Source organism: Equus quagga, chromosome 5 (genome assembly GCF_021613505.1).
Source record: "Equus quagga isolate Etosha38 chromosome 5, UCLA_HA_Equagga_1.0, whole genome shotgun sequence".
NCBI classification, from domain to species: Eukaryota; Metazoa; Chordata; class Mammalia; order Perissodactyla; family Equidae; genus Equus; species Equus quagga.
The window spans coordinates 98,889,750-98,911,626 of record NC_060271.1 but is presented as its reverse complement, the minus strand read 5'-3'; the positions used below and the strand labels follow the sequence as shown (position 1 = coordinate 98,911,626).

Here is a 21,877-nt window from a genome sequence, read left to right as displayed (position 1 = left end):
GATCCAAATCCACAGAAACATGGCCAGAGGGTATGATCATTCATGCCTAATCTGCTGCCCCATGTCTCTGCCCAAGCAGATGCCTCCTCCTGGTGAGGCCTCCCTGGCCCTGAGCCAGGGCTGTCCTCTCTGAGCCTCCCAGTACACGTTAGCACAGGAGGGTGAGTGCATTTTGCCTTTCATTTGTTGTTTTCTCTGGTCTTTCCTACCAGGTTATAAGCACCTTAGGAGCAGGAATCTATAGCAATAACAGCCTCTATTTATGATCTCCCCCATACACCTGCCATTTTACAGATGTTACTTTATTTAGTATCATGAGAACGATGTCTCAGTTCGCTTGGGCTGTTGTAACAGAATACCCCAGACAGGTGGCTTAACCAACAGAATTGTATTTCTTGCAGTTCTGGAGGCTTAAAGTCCAAGATCAAGGGGTCAGCAGGTTTGGTTTCTTCTGAGACCTTTCTCCTTGGCTTGTAGATGGTTACCTGTCACTGTGTCCTCACATGCTCTTTTCTCTGTGTATGCGTGTCCCTGGTATCTGTCTGTGTGTCCTAACCTCTTATCAGGACACCAGTCAGAGTGGCTCAGGGCCCACCCTGGCAGCCTGCCTTTAACTTAACCACCTCTTTAGAGGCTCTGCCTCCAAATAGTCACATTCTGAAGTCCTGGGGGTTAGGGCTGAATTTTGAGGGGACACAATTCAGCCCATAACAAACCCTAAAAGTTAACTCTTATTATCCTTGTTTCACACCCAAGGAAACTGAGGCTCAGGGAATTAAAGTGACTGGCCGCATGGCACACAGCTAGTCAGTGGCAGGCCTGAGATCTGCACACGAGTCTCTCTAACTTCTAAACCCTCCTTCCTCACCACACATTTAGTGAATCGGGTCTTACTCGTTTCTCTGGTCTTCATGGTGTTCCACCCAGGACCCAGCACTTAGAAGACACTGTAGCTATTCACTGAATGAACGAGCAGGGGTTGTGTGATACAAGAATTTGTACAGAACAGTTGGAAGACATTCCCCAAGGCCCAGCATCCGAGGGTCAGGATCCTGGGAGACTCTCCGGGCAGGTGAAGGTCCTAACTTCTCACACAGACCATTCCAGTCTGCACGCAGCATGGTTAGTGTGTGGGAAGGAATCACATTTGAAAGTGTTAAATATCCTTTCTGGGCCATTTAGCTACTGCCTTCTCTCAAAACACTAAAAGCAATTACACTGTAATTAAGATAAATTACTTGACCAATTTTCATAGCAAAGTGGTTGATTTTGGTTTCCCCCTACTAAATATTTAAGTCCAGAGAGAGATCCTCTTTATAGTTCTTTAAACTTCCAGCACTTTCTGCTTATTTTCAGGAGGGCTGTGGGCCTGCAGGGAAGAAGGGAAGGATGAGATTTGCATATTTCAGATGCGTGATCTGAGCTAAGCCCCCTTCAGTTAACTTTATCCCACATCATTTTCATGGTTTCCTTTGAGAATTCAGAATACAAATCTAGAAGCCGCCATCTAATAACCACAGGGCCCTGCACCCCAGCCCAGCCCTGGGGCCCCTATGGAGATAATGCCCTTTCTCATTTTTTTCTCTGAGCGCCTTGCTGTTCCCACTAGAGAACCCACAGGAATATAAATACCAGAAGGCAGCCCTGAAAGCAGGCCTTGTCTGCCTCCTTCCCCCCACCGCCCAGGGTGGGCTGGATTCTTCAGAGAGTGGGAAGCCCAGGGGCCCTTTTTCGTTTCTGAGACCAGAAAGTAGGTAGGATACAAAGAGGCAGGCTGTCATTAGAGCTGCTAGACACCAGTCCACCCAGGAAACAACACAGCCCCAAAGCTGCAGAAACCCAGGAACGGGGCGTGGGGCTGGGGGCTGCCCAAGACGTGGACAGCTGAGCCCAGCCTCTGTCCATGGGCTGCATCATCCATGCCCCCTTTCTTCCAGACTGGACACCTGGCCTCACCCCTGCTTGCTGCTGAAATTGCTCCAACCTTTGTCACTGTTGACATAATCACTAAACCTGGAGGTCATCTGTCTCTATTGTCCCCACCCCCTGCAGCTCTTTAAAGCCCCATGAGGGCACTCTTTCCTGCCTTGGGCGTGTCTGCACCTCCTGGTTTTACCTTGGCCTCTGTGGTGTGTCTTACTTTCTCCATTTCTTCTCCTCCTGTAGAGTGACCTGGTCCTCAGCTTTGGGTGCTTGGGGTCTCTCCTATTCTCTGTTGCATTCAGCTCTCACCCAGCTGAGAAAGACCCCCAACTCTACATGTGTAGCCTCTGGTTTTCTCTCCAGATGCTGTCTCTGGTTTCAGCTCCTTGCTAGATATTTCCACTGGGATGTACGCCAGACGCGACGTGTGAACTGCTCCTCTTACTGCCTCTCCAGCGTCTCTGCTTTTCTAAGTGCTGGACTCCTCCTTTTCCCGTGTTTTCTAGATCACGTTTGGTGTCGAAGTCCTGTCAAGTCTTCTTTTAAAATATTCCTTTGTCTGCCATCTCTCTTGTTCCGTTCCTGCCCTGGTAGTCAGTGTGGTGTAGTGGAAAGAGCATGAGATTTGGGACCGGAGACAGGGTTCGATCTGACAGCATGTTTTCTGGTTGTGACACCTCAGGCTTAACAGAACTTAAGCCTCTAATTCATTGTCAACAAAGTAGACACACGGGGAAGGGTGACACCCTGCTTGGCACACTCAGCTCACTGACCTTCTCAACACAGGGCAGGGTTTCTCAACCTCCGTGCTAGTGATATTGTGGGCTGGATACTTTGTTGCAGGGCTGTCCTGTGCACTGTAGGATGGTTAGCAGCATATCTGGCCCTAGATGCCAGTAGTACCCCCTACCCCTAGTTGTGACAACTAAAAATGTCTCCAGACACTGCCAAATGTGCCCTGGAGAGTTAAATCACTCCAATTGAGTGATGCTGAGTCTTGGGTTGTGGGTGGCAAGCGTGGTCCCAGGTTTTCACCTTATAGTTATCAGCCACATGGAGAAAGGACTCCATTACTTTCGATCAGTCTTTTTCCTGATTACTTTGGTGTCTCTAGATGCCAGGCTGACTTGCTTAAGTAGTACCTTCCATTTCACAACTCAATTTAGCACAGGCCAGGCTTACACCTTGATTTTCTCTTGCTGAAGAATGGGATACCAATTCAGGGTTGGACAGGAGCCCCGGGACTCTCACCAGCGTCCCCTGCAGGCCTGACACAGCCTGCTGCTCGGGCCCCCTGGCTTGTAGCATTGGTCAAGGCAGATTTAAGAACTCCTTGCTTGTAAGCACAGTGCTACCATTTTTTGAGTACCTACTATGTAACATTTTACTTATTAGTTTGGCATTCACTTATTTGGTCCTTAGGAAGTAAGGGTTATTTATTTTCACTTTATAGATGAGGAATTGGAGGCCAAAAGGTGTTAAGCAACGTGCTTCAGGGCTAATAAGCAGAGGAACCGAGGTGAGAGGCCGGGTGCCTGGCTTGAGAGCCTATGCGCTCCCCTCCGTGCGCTTCTGCCTTTGCGGGCTGAGCCTTTGCCTTGACCAGAGGACAAGAGCCCTTGAAGGAGGAGCTCCTCTTAATCGTGCCTCAAAAGGTCCCATCTTGCCACCTACAGGTCCTAAGGAGGAGAGCAGGCCTTTAGGCCAGGCAGATGGCTGGTTGAGACCATGAGTCCCAGCACTGTGTCCAGCACAAGGAAGACCCCAATTAAGGTAGTTTCCTTCCTTCACAACTTGGACAAGACTTGACTGTGGAGCATGCTGGGTGCTCACTTTCCCCTAAGAGAACAGCCCGAGTTCAGTGCCACTCACTCAAATCGCAGATGAGAGGCTGACCCTAGCCCCATAGTCCCACACACTTTCCTCCTTGACCCTCTGGAGTGGGAGACTGAGGAGGGCCCAGAAGCCTGTGAGGGTAGATGACCAGATGCTGGGATGTGGCAGGGTTGGAGAGAGACAGGCTGTGGTGCCATGGCCCCAGGCAGAGTGTGCACACTGGGCATCTTGCAGCATTCCAGAGCCCCTGCGCCATAGGAGGGCCAGAGACCCGTGATGGGCTCCCTGCCTTGGCCAGGAGAGGCCGGGACCTGGGGGTGGGAGGTTTTAGTTCTGACAGTCACAGGGGCAGTGAAGGGAGCTGCCAGATGCTGCCCTCAATGCCTGAAGGACGCCCTGGGGACGAAGCCCCAGGTCAAAGGCCAGAGTTCATTCGAGCCATGGCCTATCTGGAAAGCAAAGGGGGCATGTCTCCCGATGAGGACTGCTGGTGTCCCGGGGAAGGAACCTGTAGCGCTGCTTGTCCTGAGAGCAAAGCTGAGACTCTGCTAAACCGAAGAAGCTGCTGTGGGGCCAGAGCAAACCCTCATGGTCGGAGCAGAGAAGCTGGCAACAGAATGAAAAGGCCAAGGTATCCAGAGTTAAAGGTGGAGTGTATTCCCTAGCCTCAGGCACTTTATCTTAGAATAGCATGTTCCAGAATGTTCTGAGGCACAGCCTTCCTGTAGGTCTTTGAGGAAAGCTGCCTGTTATTCCCTCCTGGAGCCCATGAGAATATTAACATCCTATAGGCTTGGGGAAGGATTGCCATGAAGAGACCTGTAAACCCTTGTTTAACTGAGATTTCTCAAATGCATTTGATAGTGGGTCTTTTTCCCACACCTGTTGACTTCTCTCCTCTTTGGGAGATGCTGTCTACAAGGAGGACCCCTGAGCACGGATTCAGGCACAAGGGACCAAGATGGGAACAGACCGTATCTGGACAGCAGGGTAGGGGCATGGTCACGTGCCAGGCGGATTGGGGACCCAGTTCTAAAAAAGGATTCGTGACAAGTTGACCTGTGCTAAAGCACACTCCAGAATCTGGGCTCTTTAATTTCTTCCTGACTAGAGAAAGGAAGGCCAGAATGGAGAAAGGAAAACCAGAAAGGAGGGAGAGGAAAACTATATATATTGAGTACCTCTTATGAGGTAATTTACATATGAGGCAAATATTATCAACCATTTTACAGATGAAGAAACTGAGGCTCAGAAACCTCTGCTTAGCAAATTTCCATAGCATCTGTGACAGTGAGATGAACATGGTATGGATACTCCATAAAAATGTCATGGTAAGAAGAATAAAATTCTGAAATGAAAATGTCTGCCCAGCCCCCAGTCTTTTCTTTGTTCATGTAAAGACCATCTCCTGGGAGTAGCCAGTTTGGGTGGGTATCTGTTCATGCTACTCTCTAAATTTAGGAAATGAGCAGATTATTAAAACAAGGTTAAAAAAATAGCTGGGACCCAAATTCATCTGGAAAAGTGGAGGTTAAAACCACAGGGCAGGAGTCGGGTTGGGGAGCTGAGCTGGAAACAGCAAAGATAAAATTTGAAGGCATGGATAGGTTTTGCTGTGGTTTAATATTTTACAAATGGTATTTCCTGTTACATAGCTGAACTAAATACCACACATGTTTGTGATTAAATATTATGGGCTGCAGAACATATGTGCTAATGATATATGCAGTGCATGCAGTGGGCACTTCTCCTACAACCTAAGGTGAGAGCATGCTCTGCAAGCGTTCTCACTTTACTTGGGGTTTTGTGTTATGATTCCTTTCTGTTTCAAACTTGTAGCTTGCCTTTTAAAGGGAAAAATTCTATAGGAATGATATTTTAAAGACTTTCACAGCAAACCTTTAAGAAAATTCTCATGGATGCATTTTGCACCCTGGGCTCTCCTTGACTTTGGCTTTGTTTCCAGATATACATCCCAGAACAGCATGGAGTGTAACTAGACCGCAGACAAAACAACAGGCAGGGTTTGCAAATGCAGCTTCAGTCTAGTTCCAGTGTTGCAGTTGAGGAGTCCAGCACTGGAGAGAGCTGGAGAATTCCTTATTTGGGGGCAGCCGACGAAACCACACAGATACTGACATGAAGACATTCTTCCTCTAGATTATGCAGCATTGTTGTCAAGCAAAAAAGTCACAGGCATAAAGGACTAAATTCAGCCCTCTGCAAAGGCGAGGGCGTTGCTGAGGGTCCAGACGTGTACATGAGGCTTGAGTAGGAGTCAGCCTGACAATGACAGTTCGGGTGGGGCTGATACCAGGAGGCTGTCGTAGGTGTTGGAGATGCTTCCCTGGCGCTCTGCTGAAGACCCCTTCAGCATCCGTCTTCTGCCAGCATCTGGCAAATACAGAGAAGCCAGACCCTGGGGACCATCCTAGAGGGTGTTGTTCTCCACAGATACCACGCTGAAGTGGGGACAAAGCCTTCAGCTGCAAATGACCTGGAATGCTGCTTCAACAATCTGATTTTGAGAATCTGCAGGAAGAGGTAGAACTTCATGTATGTAATCTATTTGAATGGTTTCTGAAGAAAAGCAAAGGAAAACTGCAAAGAAGAGCAGAAGCAGACCCTTGAGCCTGGAGGGGGTGGGGGATGGCATGGAAGGAAGGATGATGCAGGGGGTTACGTGAAGTTTGGGGAATTAGACAGTATACCAAGATCGCTACTAGAAGAGAGGGTGGCGCCTGAATGTATTTGTTGGGCAGCAAGTCTGAAAAATTGTTCATTACTAAGGGAGGGGATGACCAGTTGATGCAGTTAAGAAGGGACAGGAAATAGGGCCGGCTGAGTTATGAAAGCCATTCTCAGAATTGACCCCAACTGATTCTGACCTGCTGTTGTTCTTGAGCGATCACGGGGAAAACTCTCAGAGCATGCCTTTCCCACAGCTTGCAGTCCAAGGGGCAGATCCATGTGAGGGGCTTTGAGGAGAAATAGGCTCTTCCTAGGTGACAACAGCGTCCTTCCAGTTTAGAGAGTTCCCGGTTGCAGGAAATGGTGGCTCCAATCCTGGAGCTTTCTCTCTCGTGAAGGATGGAGTGGTGGAAAGTGCTCAGAAGTGGCAGTTAGGACACCAACACCAGCAGGGCAGCAGATCTCTCTGGACCTCTGGGGTGGTGGATGGTACTGAGCATGGACTTTGGGATTGACAGACCTGGTCACAGGTCACTCTTACTGACTGAGTGACTTTAGGCAAGTACCTTAACTTCTTGGAGCCTTATTTTCCTCTTCTACAAAATGGTGATATTATTACCTCATGGAGTCATGAGGATTAAATGAGATCAGGCTCATACAGCCCTTAGCATACCATCAACACATAGGAAGTACTTTATAAATGTTTGTTGGTGTGGTTAATTGAATAAAGTACCTCTAATTTCTGCCTAAGTCTGAAATTCAGTGGTTCTTTGAACTCCATATTGCCCTGAGGGCAATACAGAGATTTGCTTTATGGAAAACTGGAAAGACCATTTAAAATTATTCAATCACAAATTCATTGAGCTGCATATTTGTCTCAGACATTTGTAGGTAATGTGGAAAATGCCCTAATGAATGAGACATTCATTGAAAAAGCTTCACTCTGACTCTCAAAAGAATATGTGAATTTTTCTTATGACAATGTGAAGATGTTTATCCTCAAATTCTTTTGTTGAGACTATTTTTTCATGCCAGTGCTTCTTATTCTAAGGCTTATTGTAAGTAATTTGCAATATTGTTAATAATATTAAAGGTCTTGCTATTTGTGATTTACTTTTTAAAACCATTTAGAATCAATTCTTAATAATCTCCATAATACTCTTATAAGAATTCCAGTATCATTTCTTAAGTGGAAGAAAGGACTGGAGTGCAGGAATAGCATGTAAGTGCAGCCTGTCTCATTTTGGCTGTGGCCTGGGGCCCTCCTTTGCTGATCCAAAATTTAGAATGGTGGGGATAATTAATTATTTTAGGGATTCCCTAAAGATTTAAGGGGGTTATTAAACTCTGGGTGCATCCAAGAGAATGCGCGAGGCTTCTGAATGCCATCTGTCATAGGTATTGAGGTAGAGGTTAAAAACCACTGTCTCGTTATCCTTGTTATTCCCAGTGTGAACAGGATGTGCATTTACTTCTAATTTGTTCTTGAGTTCATTGTGTTCTGATGCTGCTTTGAAATTAGGCATCTGAAAAGAGTGTCTAATAGTCTTAAGGGGAAGCCGACACTCTCCTAGAAAACTTCAAAGCTCAGAGATTGATTTCTAGAAATTTCCACCATAATACATTTTTCTTTTCTATCTGTGCCTCTTTCAGAGTTTTGGTGTCTTACCCTGTCTCTGATTTTTTTCTGGAATTGTCTTTAGAAGTTTGCAAAATAATCCAGATTGACTGAAAACAGACCTCTGAAAGGATTAGGGCACGCAGGGTAGGAGGGAATCCACAGCTGAGGAAAAAGGCAGGGAATCAAACCAGAGGAATCTCTGCTTCACAGGAAGGCAGCTGGGGACTTGATGCCAGGAGTCCGGGGTTCCCAACTTTGCACTGGACTTTGAGAAGGTGCTCAAGTGCTGTGGTCCGCTCCGGATTGTCATTAAGTTTAAATGAGATGTTGTCCGTGGAAGGGCTCTGTATGTGGTAGGACTCAGGGCCCTCTGGGAGCACAGATGCAAACTTAGCTCCTGTGCCATTTACAGAAAAAAAGAACAGTGAGGTTAAGTAGGTGCTGCTGCTTGAATACCTTTGTATTCCAGTGTCTTAAAGCAGGTGGGGTGGAGTTGCAGATGACTAAAAGAAGACACATTCTAGACCTCTTGACTCTGAACTTTCTCATCCCTTCCCAAGACCCACTGGCCTTGGATAGACCAAGCTTTGCACAGGATTTGGCCCCCTTTCCGTGCTGGGGGTGGGGATGGGTTGGGAGGGAAGGACAGAGAAGGAAAGTGCTGAATGGAATTGATTCTAGTTGTTGACTTTGGGAGAACTGACTGGTCAGAGCTTTCAGACTAGAATAGAAGGATGAGGTCCTGGTGGGGGTGGGGGAGGTGGCAAAAGAGGTAAGAGGGAAATAGAAATGAGTGTAAAAAGGATTGATAAGGAAGGACAGCAAGAGGGCTATCAGAACAGGAGAAAGAGGAGCACAGTGGGAAACAAACCTGCCCTTGGCCACTGGGAGCCAGAGTCTTGGCCGCTCACTCCAGAACAGCATCTAAGTCCTGCCTTTTAAACCGAGAAAAAGGTCCAGGCTCCTGTTGGGCCCAATACAGAATTCTGTTTGGTTAAATTAAACTCACATTATGTTTGCTGAGTGCCTCCATATGGAAGAATCCTGCCTAGGGAGAGGATTGTGCCTTGCATAGATTTTGGGTTTAAGGTAGGAGATTTTTTTGCAAGGTGTGCTTCTTAAAAAGTTCAAGCGTCACTTAAAAAGTAATGGGACTGATTTCCTTCTCTGGTTGATGGAAATTACGTTTTTTTTTCATGATAAGCAAAAATCCTGAAGAAACCAATATTGCTGTTCCAAATATTGAAGCTACCAATGGAAAATGGATGAGGCAAAATGTTTGATACAGATCAGAATAGGTTTCAGTCTGAAGCTGAATCGTTTCTTCTCTTGGTCTTTTCTCTTTTTCTTTCTTTTTTTAATTTTTTGTTTTTTGGGTTTTGTTTGAGGAAGATTAGCCCTGAGCTAACATCCACTGCCAATCCTCTTTTTTTGGATTGGAAAAAGGGGAAAAAAAAAATCCCCTTTTTGCTGAGGAAGATTGGCCCTGAGCTGACATCCATGCCCATCTTCCTCTACTTTATATGTGGGACACCTGCCACAGCCTGGCTTGATAAGTGGTGTGTAGGCCCACACCTGGATCCAAACTGGTGAACCCTGGGCCGCCAAAGCAGAGCGTGCGAACTTAACCTCTGCGCTACTGGGCCAGCCCCTCTTTTTTCTTTCTTTTCAATAAACCCAACTAAAGCAAATATTTACATGATCCCTCACCCTATATGAAGAATTATTTTGGCCGGGTTCCTTCTGAAGAAGGTGGGATGGAATGGGTCAAAAAATATTGCAGCTGCTTTCCTGCCTCTGAGCCTCCTGGCGGTGTCCCATTGAAACTCTGCTCTTCCTGCTCCGAAGGGAAAGTGCTTTATGGCAACTCCAGCCCAAGGGCAGTGACAGTGAAATGCCCTCCAGAGAGAGCCAGCTGGCCTGGGCTACTGCTCTACTGTGTGTTTTTGTGCCCTCAGGAATGTGCAGATTTAGCAAATGACAACACCGAGCAAGCCACGTCCCCAGTGAAGCCCCAGACCCTCTCTCTCTCTCTTTTTGTGTTGGCTCTTTTCCAGGCGTGAATGATTGCAGTGGTTGAGCCTCGATTATCCACAGGGGGAGGCGAGAAGGCTGGCTGCAGGGAGAAAAATATGCCTTTCTCATGGGCTTTACTCCAGGAGGTTTTGAGTTTTCACGTCAGTAGATCTCATGAGTTTTACTTTCTGTCTCATGGAAGTTTGGTCAGAAATCCCAGTGGTATCACAATTTGTGCTTTTGAAAAAAATTTCAATTGGATGTCAACCACTAGAGAATTGTTTTAGAAAGGACCTCAGAGATGGTTCTCCTCTAACCACTGAATGTCTGGAGACTTTGCACACAGCTCGTGCGTGGCAGAGCAGTGCCTGGGATTCGGGTTACCCCACCCCCTGGTCAGTGTTGTGGCCGTACAGCGCATCACCTCTGATGTCATTAGAATAATTTCAATAATTTATGTTGTATTAGATCGGATGAAGTGACCTGTGTTCAAATTCTGGTTCTTTCCAAGCCTAGGTATATAGCAAGAGAAATGATCACACAAAAGCTTATACACAAATGTTTGTAGCAGCATTATTCATAATATCCCAACAACAGAAACAAGCCAAATGTCCATCAAGTGATGAATGGATAAACCTAATGCGGGATAGCCTTACAATGAAATGTTATTCAGCCTCGAAAAGGAATGTAGTACTGATCCATGTTCAACGTGGATGAACTTTGAAAACATGATGCTAAGTGAAAGAAGCCAGACACAAAAGACCATATGTTGTGGAGTCTATGAAATGTCCAGACTAGGCAAATTCATAGAAAAAGAAAGTAGATTTGTGGGTGCCAGGTTTTAGGGGAGAGGAGAATGGGGAGTGACTGCTAATAGTACAGGGTTTATTTTGGGGGTGATAAGGATGTTCTGAAATTAGATAGTGGTGATATTTGCACAACTTTGTGAATATACTAAACACCACTGAATTGTCATTTTTTTAATGGGTGAATTTTATGTATGTGAATTGCATCTCAATAAAGCTGTTATAAAAAAAAATTCTATGGGGCCGCCCCATGGCCAAGTGGTTAAGTTTGCCTGTTCTGCTTCGGAGGCCCAGGGTTTGTTTCGCCTGTTTGGATCCTGGGCATAACATGACACCACTGCTGCCCATGTGGTGCCATGCTGAGGTGGCATCCCACATAGCAGAACTAGAAGGACCTACAGCTAGAATATACAACTGTGTACTGGGGGGCTTTGGGGAGAAGAAGCAGAAAAAAAAAAAAAAGATTTGCAACAGATGTTAGCTCAGGTGCCAGTCTTTAAAAAAAAAAATCCTAGTTCTGCCTTTTACCAACTGGGTGACTTTAGGTGATGACTCTAAACCAAGTAATCTCAGCTATGAAATGAGAATAATGATATATACCTCTCAGAGTCATTTTGAGAAATAAGATCATGAATTTGAAAATGCTTCTAAACTGTAAATCTCACATATTTTGGAGTTGTCAATAGGCTATAAGTTCATTATAAGTTGAGTTTTTGTCTTTTCCTTTTGTGTTTTCTACAGCACTAACAAGGCCATTTGGATCAAGTCTTTTTGAATTGATTCAAAAGTGTTGCAGCTTTTTTTAATTGTAGTAAAAAATAGCATTTTTCAACAAGTTGTTTTACCCTTTTAATAAACCTTTTTTTTTTCAGGATTTTATTTTTCCTTTTTCTCCCAAAGCCCCCCGGTACATAGTTGTGTATTCTTTTTTAGTTGTGGCATGTGGGATGCCGCCTCAGCATGGCTTGATGAATGTTGTCATGTCCGCGCCCAGGATTCGAACCAGCTAAACCCTGGGCTGCCGAAGCGGAGTGTGTGAACTTAACCACTTGGCCATAGAGCCAGCCCCTTTTTAAATAAATTTTTAAGTGTACAGTACAGTATTCTTAACTATATGCACCTTGTACAACAGATCTCTCTAGAACTTTTTCATCTTGCATGACTAAAATTTTATATCCATTGAACAGCATCAGCCTTTTTCCCTCTTCCCCCCGCCCCCGGTAACCACCATTCTGCTTTCTGTTTCTATGAATTTGACTACTTTAGATACCTCATATGACTGGAATCATACAGTATTTGTCTTTTTGTGACTGGCTTATTTCACTTATCATAATGTCCATAATGTTCATCCATGTTGTAGCGAGTGTCAGAATTTCCTACCTTTTTAAGGCTGAATAATATTCCATTGTATGTATATATGACATTTTCTTTCTTCATTGGACGATGGACATTTAGGTTGGTTGTTATGAATAATGCTGCAGTGAACATGGGAGTGCAGAGCCTGTTTTCAATTCTTTTGGATAAATACCCAGAAGTGGGACTGCTGGATCATATGGTAGTTCTGTTTTAAATTTTTTGAGGAACCCCTATACTGTTTTTCATTTTACATTCCACCAACAGTGCACAAGGGTTCCAATTTCTCCACACCCATGCCAACACTTATTTTTCTGTGTTGTGTTGTGTGTGGTTTGTTTGTTGTTGATGGTTTTTTTTTTTTTTTTGGTAATGGCTATCCTAACAGGTATAAGGTGATATCTCATTGTGGTTTTGATTTGCATTTCCCTGGTTATTAGTGATGTTGAATATCTTTTCATATACCTGTTGTCCATTTGTTTGTCTTCTTTGGAGAAATGTCTATTCAAGTCTGTTACCTATTTTTTAGAAATTGGGTTATTTGTTTGTTTTTTGCTATTGAGTTGTAGGAGTTCCTTATATATTTTGAATATTAAACCCCTTATCAGATATATACTTTGCAAATATTTTCTCCTATTCCGTTAGGTTGCCTTTTCACTCTGTTGATGGTTTCCTTTGCCGTACAGAGGCTTTTTAGTTTGTTGTAGTCTCACTTGTCTGTTTTTGCTTTTGTTGCCTGTGTTTTTGGTGTCATATCCAAGAAATCATCGCCAAGACCAACGTCGTGAAGCTTTTCCCCTATGTTTTCTTCTAGGAGTTTTATAGTTTCAGGTCTTATGTTCTTTAATCCATTTTTGGTTGATTTTTGTGTTGGGTATAAGATAAGGGTCCAAGGTTATTCTTTTGCATATAGATATCTGGTTTTCCCAACATAATTTGTTGAAGAGACTATCCTTTCCCCATTGTATGATCTTGGCACGTTTGTCAAATATTATTTGACCATATATGTGTGGGTTCATTTCTGGGCTCTCTCTATTCTGATCCATTGGTATATAAGTCTGTCTTTATGTCAGTACCATACTGTTTTGATTACCATAATTTTGTAATATGTTTTGAAGTCAGAAAGTGTGAGGCCTCCAGCTTTGTTATTTTTCAAGATTGTCTTGGCTCTTCAAAGTCCTTTGAGATTCCATATGAATTTTAGCATTGTTTTCTCTATTTCTGCAAAAAAAATCATTGGGATTTTGATAGAAGTTGCGATGAATCTGCAGATCACTTTGGTTGGTATGGATGTCTTAACAATCTTAAGTCTTCCAATCCATGAATGTGGGATGTCTTTTCATTCATTTGTGTCTTTACTTTCTTTCAGCAATAATGCTTTGCAGTTTTCAGTTTACAAGTCTTTTGTGTCTTTGGTTAAGTTTAGTCCTACGTATTTTATTCTTTTTGATGCTATTGTAGATGGAATTGCTTTCTTAATTTCTTTTTTGGATTATTCACTGTGTGTAGAAATGCAGCTGATTTTTTATGTTGATTTGTATCCTGCAACTTTGCTGAATTCATTTATTAGTTCTAACAGTTTTTTTGTGAAATCTTCAGCGTTTTCTACATATGAGAGCTTATCATTGGCAAACAGATGCAGTGTAACTTCTTCCTTTCTGGTTTGGATGCCTTTACGTGTTTTCTTGCCTAATTGCTCTAGGTTTTCCAGTATGAAGTTGAATAGAAGTGGCAAGAAAGACATCTTTGCCTTGTTCCTGATCTTATAGGAAAAGCTTTCAGTTTTTCATCGTTGGGTATGATGTTAGTTGTGGGCTTTTCATATATGGCCTTTATTTTATTGAGGTTATTTCCTTTTATTCCTAGTTTGTTGAATGGTTTCTTATCATGAAAAGGTGTTGAATTTTGTCAAATGCTTTTTCTGCATTTACTGAGATGAGCAAGTGGTATTTACTCTTTGTACTGTTAATGTGGTGTATCACATGATTGCTTTTCATCTCTTGAATTCTCCTTGCATCCCAGGGATAAATTCCACTTGATAATGGTGTGTGATCCTTTTAATCTGCTGTTGAATTTGGTTTGCTAGTGTCTTGTTGAGGATTTTTGCATTTATCTTCATCAGGGATATTGGCCTGTATTTTTCTTTTCTTGTAGTGTCTTTGGCTTCGGTGTCAGAGTAAAGGGAGTGTTCCATCCTCTTCACTTCTTTGGAAGAATTTGAGGATTGGTGTTAATTCTTCTTTAAATGTTTGGCAGAATTCTCCAGTGCAGCCTCCCAAGCCTGGGCTTTTCTTTTTTGGGAGGTTTTGACTACCAGTTCAATCTTCTTACTAATTATAGGTCTGTTCAGATTTTCTCTTTCTTTATGATTCAGTCTTAGTAGATGTATTTCTAGGAATTCATCCATTTCTTTTAGGTTATCAAATTTGTTGGCATATAATTTTTCATAATAATCCCTTTTAATCATTTTTTACTTTTGTGACATCAGTTTTAATGTCTCCTCTTTCATTTCTGGTTTTATTTGAGTATTTTCCCTTTTTTTCTCAGTTTTGATAAAAGTTTGGTCAATTTTGTTGATCTTTTCAGAGAACCAATTCTTAGTTTCATTGATTTTCTTCTATTTTCTTTTTTTTTCTTCTTCTCCCCAAAGCTCCCCCAGTACATAGTTGTTATTCTAGTTGTAGGTCCCTCTAGTTCTGCTATGTGGGATGCTGCCTCAGCATGGCTTGACGAGTGGTGCTGGGTCCATGCCCAGGATCTGAACCAGCAAAACCCTGGGCCCTCAAAGTGGAGTGTATGAACTTAAGCACTTGGCCATGGGGCCGGCCCTGATTTTCCTCTATTTTCTATTCTCTATTTCATTTCTTTCTGCTCTAATCGTTGTTCTTTCCTTCCTTCTGCTAACTTTGGGCTTAGTTTGTTTTTTCTTTTTCTAGTTCCTTGAGCTGTAAAGTTAGTTTGTGTATTTGAGGTCTTTCTTCTTTTTTAATGTGTTTACCACTATAAGCTCCTCTCCTAGTACAGCTTTTGCTATGTCCTGTGAATTTGATACGTTGGGTTTTCATTTTTGTTTGTCCCAAGATATTTTCTAATTTCCTTTTTGATTTTTTCTTTGATCCATTGGTTGTTCAAGAGTGGGTTGTTTAATTCCAACATATTTGTGAATTTTCCAGTTTTCCTTCTGTTCTTGATTTCAAGTTTCATTCTGTTGTGTTTGGAAAAGATATTTGGTATGATTTCAATCTTCTTAAATGTGTTAAGACTTGTTTTGTGACCTAACATGTGATCTATCCTGGAGAATGTTCTATATGTTCTTAAGAAGAATGTGTATTCTGCTGCTGTTGTGTGGAATGTTCTGTTTATGTCTAGTAGGTCCATTTGGTCTCTAGTGTTGTTCAAGTCCTCTATTTCCTTATTGATCTTTTGTCTGGATGTTCCGTCCATTATTGAAAGTGGGGTATTGAAATCTTCTACTGTTACTGTATTGCTGTCTATTTCTCTCTTCATTTTTTAAAGTTTGCTTCATATATTTGGGTGCTCTGATGTTTGGTTTACATATACTTGTAACTGTTATATTTTCCTGGTGAGCTGACCCTTTTATCGTTATATAATGCCTTGTTTGTCTCTTGTGACAGTTTTTGACTTAAAGTCTATTTTGTCTGATGTTAGTGTGGCCACCTCTGCTCTCTTTTGGTTTCTATTTGCATAGAATATCTTTTTATCTTTTCACTTTCAGCCTATGTGTGTCCTTAAATCTAAAATGAGTCTCTTGTAAAGAGCATATGGTTAGATCTTCTTTTTTTATACATTCATCGATCAAAAGTGTTACAATTTTTAAGCATTTCCTTGAGCTCAATCTATAAATCTAGATGCTTTTAAATCCAAGTATTTCTCAGACTAAAGACCTCTAGTAACTCGAATTTTTTCCCCTCATTATAGTCTTATTTTCTCTTTCTCCTTTAACAGAGACAACGTATCTGGTTCATTGACGAGACCATAATCTGATCCCAAAGATGTGCTCCACGAACCCAGGCAACTGGGTCACATTTGATGATGACCCCACTTTTCAACCTTCTCAAAAGTCAAAGAATTTACCTCTGGAGAATCAAGGCATCTGTAGGCCAAACGGGCTTAAGCTGAACCTCTCTGGTCCTAAGGAATTTCCCAGAGGACCTTCCTCCACCGGCAGCAGCCCCCTCTCCTCTCCCATCATAGACTTTTACTTCAGTCCGGGACCTCCAAGTAACTCCCCTCTTTCTACACCTACCAAAGACTTCCCAGGTATTCCTGGCATCCCTGGCATCCCCAAAACAGGGACTCATGTGCTTTATCCTATTCCAGAATCATCTTCAAACAGTCCACTCACAATCCCAGGAGCAGGTTCCTCCTTATTGCCTACTAAACCAACCTGTTTATCCCACGCTTCCTTACCCAATGACCACTCATGTACACATCCAGCTCCCAAAGTGGGTTCTCCAAATGAAAATAGCCCTCACCAGGCTGAAAGCCTAGGGTTGCAGAATAATGCTCCCCAGTTTCAGTATTTTCGGGAGGACTGTGCTTTTTCAAGTCCATTTTGGAAAGATGAAGGCAGTGCTTCCCAGTTCACCTTTGACCCTCCAGGAAGCAGAAAGATGTTCCCATCAAAAGACAAAGAGATGCCCATTGATCAAAAAAGTTTAAATCAATGTTCACTCAACTACATCTGTGAGAAGCTTGAGCATCTCCAATCAGCTGAGAACCAAGACTCACTTGGAAATCTGTCTATGAAATGTCTGTGTGCCGAAGACACTGCCTCTTCCTTTGTCCCTCACACACTCTTTAGGAGTCAGCCAAAAACTGGATGGTCTTTCATGCTGAGAATTCCTGAGAAGAAGAACATGATGTCTTCTCGTCAGTGGGGACCAATTTTTCTGAAGGTCGTACCTGGAGGAATTCTACAAATGTATTATGAGCAGGGGTTAGAAAAACCATTTAAAGAGTTACAGCTCGATCCACATTGCAGGCTTTCCGAACCCAAAGTTGAGAACTTCAGTGTGGCAGGAAAAATCCATACTGTGAAGATTGAGCATGTGTCTTACACAGAAAAAAGGAAATACCATTCTAAGACAGAAGTAGTTCACGAGCCAGACATAGAACAGATGCTGAAGTTGGGGTCTACTGAGTACCATGACTTCCTTGACTTTCTGACTACTGTGGAGGAGGAGCTGATGAAGCTGCCAGCTGTTTCAAAACCAAAAAAGAACTATGAGGAACAAGAAATTTCCCTGGAAATTGTGGACAACTTTTGGGGTAAAATTACTAAAGAAGATGGAAAATTGGTGGAAAGTGCTGTGATAACTCAAATCTGCTGCCTCTGCTTTGTGAATGGCAACATGGAATGCTTTTTAACTTTGAATGACCTTGAACTGCAGAAGCGAAATGAACGTTATTTTGAAAAAGACTCAGAAAAGAAGGGGATTGATATTCTTGACTATCATTTTCATAAGTGTGTGAAAGACCAAGAATTTGAGCAATCAAGAATCATTAAGTTTGTACCCCTGGATGCCTGCCGGTTTGAGCTGATGCGTTTCAAGACGTCGTATAATGGAGAAGATCTTCCCTTTTCCCTGAAGTCTGTTGTAGTTGTCCAGGGGGCGTATGTGGAGCTTCAAGCCTTTGTCAACATGGCCCCATTGGCTCAGAGACCATCCCACGCCAGTGCCTTGAGGTCCTGTGACAATATAATGATACACTTTCCTGTCCCATCACAGTGGATCAAGGCCCTCTGGACCATGAACCTCCAGCGGCAGAAGTCCCTGAAAGCCAAAATGAACCGCCGGGCATGTCTGGGGAATTTACATGAACTTGAATCTGAACCTGTCATACAGGTCACTGTGGGGTCAGCAAAATATGAAAGCGCCTATCGGGCCGTGGTATGGAAGATAGACCGGCTTCCTGATAAAAATTCAAGTAAATATTCAACACCCCAAGTTGATTTCCGTGTGAAATAGCTTGAATGTTTCCACCCTTCTCCTCAGGTTGAAACCACACTGAGACAGATGGTAACTTCAGTCAGCTGAGGCCACGCTTATGTCGCTGGGTGGGAAATGGAACATTTAGTCGCTGGTTGATTTTGTCCTCTTGTATCTATTTCTATCAGATAAGTTTAACTTAAAAATTTTTTTAATATCATAAGAAATACCATCCTAGGCTAGGATTTTGTTGTGGATGTGGCACTGAGGGAAAATTTCTAGTTAAGTGTCTTGACATCAACCCCATCAACCTCAAATATTAAAAATATTGCTCACGTACCTTAGATCCCTTAATTAACTTTTAAAGATCTGTCATCTGTGAGTATATCTGAACTTTTTTCTATTCTCAGCCAGCACCACTTCCTCCTTAGGTTTTGATCCCTGCTTTTTGAAATCAGATTGCCTTTTGTTTTTACCCAAATTGATTTCTTTAGCTGAATCGACCAATTTGACCAGCTCAACTAGTTGTTTTAGAATTAGGTGGACACAACCTAAGCATTAAAAATTCAGCTAATTTTTTAAAATTTTGCAAAGAAAATAATTAATCTAGAAGTTCAGAACTTTGAGAAGACAGTCCTGGCACACCATTTATTTTAGACTAGTAGGTTAGTAGTGGGTGTAATATAATAGAGCAGAAAAGCAAATTGTGAAATTCGGGCTGGTCCCTGTTTTAGTTCAGTTATTTCTAGCAGAACACTGGGCTAGGGGACTAAATTGGGGGCAGATTTGAGGGATCTGAGTTGGTGCATTCATTCGTGCAACTAAACTTTTATTGAGCACTTACTTTATACCAAGTGCCACATCAGGTGTTGGGGCTAAAGATGAATAAGGTCTGATCCTTGCTCCCAAATAGCTCAAAGCTGATCTAATCCTTCAGGGAAATGTCATTTCATCTTAGGGCCTTCCAGGCTGTGGACTTCTGAGGTAGTATTTTTATTCAAGGTGGCCCTATAGCTGTGTTTCTCAAACCTGGCTACATCTTAGAATAGCCTGGGAGCTTTTAAATAATGTTGATGTTCAGGCTCCACTCCACACCAATTAAATCAGAATCTGGGGGGAGAGGCCCAGGCACCTGTATGTTTTGAGAGATTCCCCAGGTGAACCTAACGTGTAGCCCAGGTTGAGGGATGCTGCTCAGCAGGCCTTGCAATGTTCTGGGGCAGGAAGAGCACATGGACTTGAGATTTGAGGGGCGGCATGGACCGTGCCCTGGAAGGTGCAGGGCCCCCTTGTCTAGCACTTGCAGTTCGCCGGCTTAATGTCTGTTGACTGATTGGGCTCCAGGGTCCAGCAGGCGACAGACAGAGCTGGGTGGCTGAGGAGCCCTAGGCGGCTGTGCAGAAGGGAAGCCCCCACACAGCAGTCCCCTCTGACATGCCCCACTCTCCTCCGCTGATGCCTAATTCCGCTCTGCAGCTCTCATGACTCACATTAGTTACGGTTCCAGCCCCGAGGAATAGGGAGGACGGCTCAGGCTCCGGGCAGGGCGGGGTGGTGACGGGATAGCGTGGTCACACAGATGGCTTCTCATGGCGCCTCCTGGTCAACTCCAGCATGATGGGAATATCTTCCATGATATAATCCAGGTAACGTTTCCTGCCTTTTTAAATAATTTTGCTGGAAAAGCAAATTAAAACCATTTTCAGATTATCTTCATCCCAGGGAAAAGTTTTGAGCTTTTGAATATAAGGTTCCAAATGATCTATTCTCAAAGTTGTGCTACTCTTAGGTGAGAGGGGTTATAAAAATCAGAATACTCTTGCCTTTTATTTTGCTAAAAACAGAGGGAAAGAGGGGAAGGCAGGTTGAAATGCCTACTGTAACCTCCAGGATGCACAGAGGTCCCCTGAGGGCTGGGTGATAACCTGCCTCCTGCTGTTTTCCTTTGGTCTTAGAGATGGTCACTGGGACCAGAAGAGAAGGTCAGACATAGTTTTCACATAGATTTGCCTAATGAGTATGCCTCTGAGAGGGAGCACAGGGCCTCAGCCTGCTGGCTTGTCCAGGTGGGGTCGGGGACATGCTTGCAAAGCACCCCTTCCAGCTGCTGAGCCTCAGAGCAGGCACTCTGGCTAGACCTGGTCAGGACAACCGTCCCGATTCTTCAAACTGAGGACCCATACCAATCATTCTTTTCTAGTTTTAGAATGGGAGCAACATATGAAGCTTCTTGTGAAAATGATCCCATTTATAACACTGCATTTTCTCAGAGTTAATCGTATAGTTAATTGATTCAATCAACAGGAATTTATTGAGAAGAGGGCTTGCTCATTCTTTCTTTCATTCCACAGAACCCACTAAATTTCCTCCAGGTACAGGCTCTGTGCTGAGTGCAAACATGATCTCTGTTCTCCAGAAACACAAGCTTAGTAGGCAGAACAGACTTGGAAGCAACTATCCAAGTGCGCTGTGGAAATGTGCTCTATTCCAGGCATGTGGAAGCCGACACAGTAGGGATGCAAGAGGAAGGAGTGGTAAACTGCACTGAGTACTGGGGAAGCCTCTGCTGAAGAGGGGACAGCTCAGCTTGGCGTGCAGGTGTCAGTAGGATTCCATCAAGGATAGAAACAGCAGGGGCTGGCCCCGTGGCCGAGTGGTTAAGTTCGCGCGCTCCGCTGCAAGCGGCCCAGTGTTTCGTTGGTTCGAATCCTGGGCGTGGACATGGCACTGCTCGTCAGACTACGCTGAGGCAGCGTCCCACATGCCACAACTAGAAGGACCCACAACGAAGAATATACAACTATGTACTGGGGGGCTTTGGGGAGAAAAAGAAAAAAAAAAAAAAAGGATAGAAACAGCAGAAACACAGGCGTTTAGGTGGGAGGTCTTAGCTGAGTTTTAGGACCGAGGGAGTGGTGGGAGAAGAAACCAGGATATGAAGGACACTACGAACCATGCTGTTTGTCTGTCAGCAGGGCCTCCAGAGTGTTGTCTGGCATGACTGTGACAGAATCATACCTTGTTGTAGGAAGGCAGGCATGGGGCGTGGGGGAGAGATTAAGAGTAGATTATGGATACGGGGAGGCTGGCGGAGGGGAGAGAGGCTAGGCGAGCCCACTGGCAGTGGGAGCACTGAGAAGGAGGTGAGGGATGGGTGAGGGAATTCGGAAGAGGTACCCCCAAAACAGTGACAGGTTATCTGTGGGCGTGGGGGAAGGAGGGGGTGGGAGGAGGTCAGCATGTCCGGCTTTGGCGAACAGGTGGGTGATGGTGCCATTAGCTGAGACAGCCTGGGATCTTCTCCTCACTCCTTTTAAAGTCTAAGTCTGTTTCCCAGCCCTGGCTGCGTGTTAGAGTCCTTAGAATCATTAGACTTTTAAAAACAAGCCCTTATTTAGACCCCATCCCTACCGATCAGACTCTCTGGGGGTGAGGCCCAGGTCTTGGCTCTCCCATGCAGCCAGGGCTGAGAATTGCTGCCCTGCCACCTCTCCTCTGAAGCCTGTTGTGCTTCCCCAGGCATTGTTTGTCCCTGCACTGTGTGTCCTCTGGCTCCTGGAGCTCTGTTATTGCCCTCCCACCCATATTTACCAGCATTTGAGCTCACTAAGAACCATTACAGGAATGGGTATTCCCAGAGAGGCTGGCTGGACTCGATCTTGGCCTTCAGGAATTCT

The 21,877-nt window shown here is 44.0% G+C and overlaps 1 protein-coding gene across 1 annotated transcript in view; it reads left to right on the top strand.

The window, feature by feature from the left end:
- STON1 (stonin 1) overlaps window positions 1-21,877 on the top strand; it is a 121,375-nt gene that overhangs the window by 23,771 nt on the left and 75,727 nt on the right. Inside the window, exon 2 of the mRNA XM_046661764.1 lies at window positions 16,213-18,198. Coding sequence (XP_046517720.1) covers window positions 16,260-18,198 — 1,939 coding nt within the window. The 5' untranslated portion in view covers window positions 16,213-16,259. The remainder of the gene's footprint in view (window positions 1-16,212; window positions 18,199-21,877) is intronic.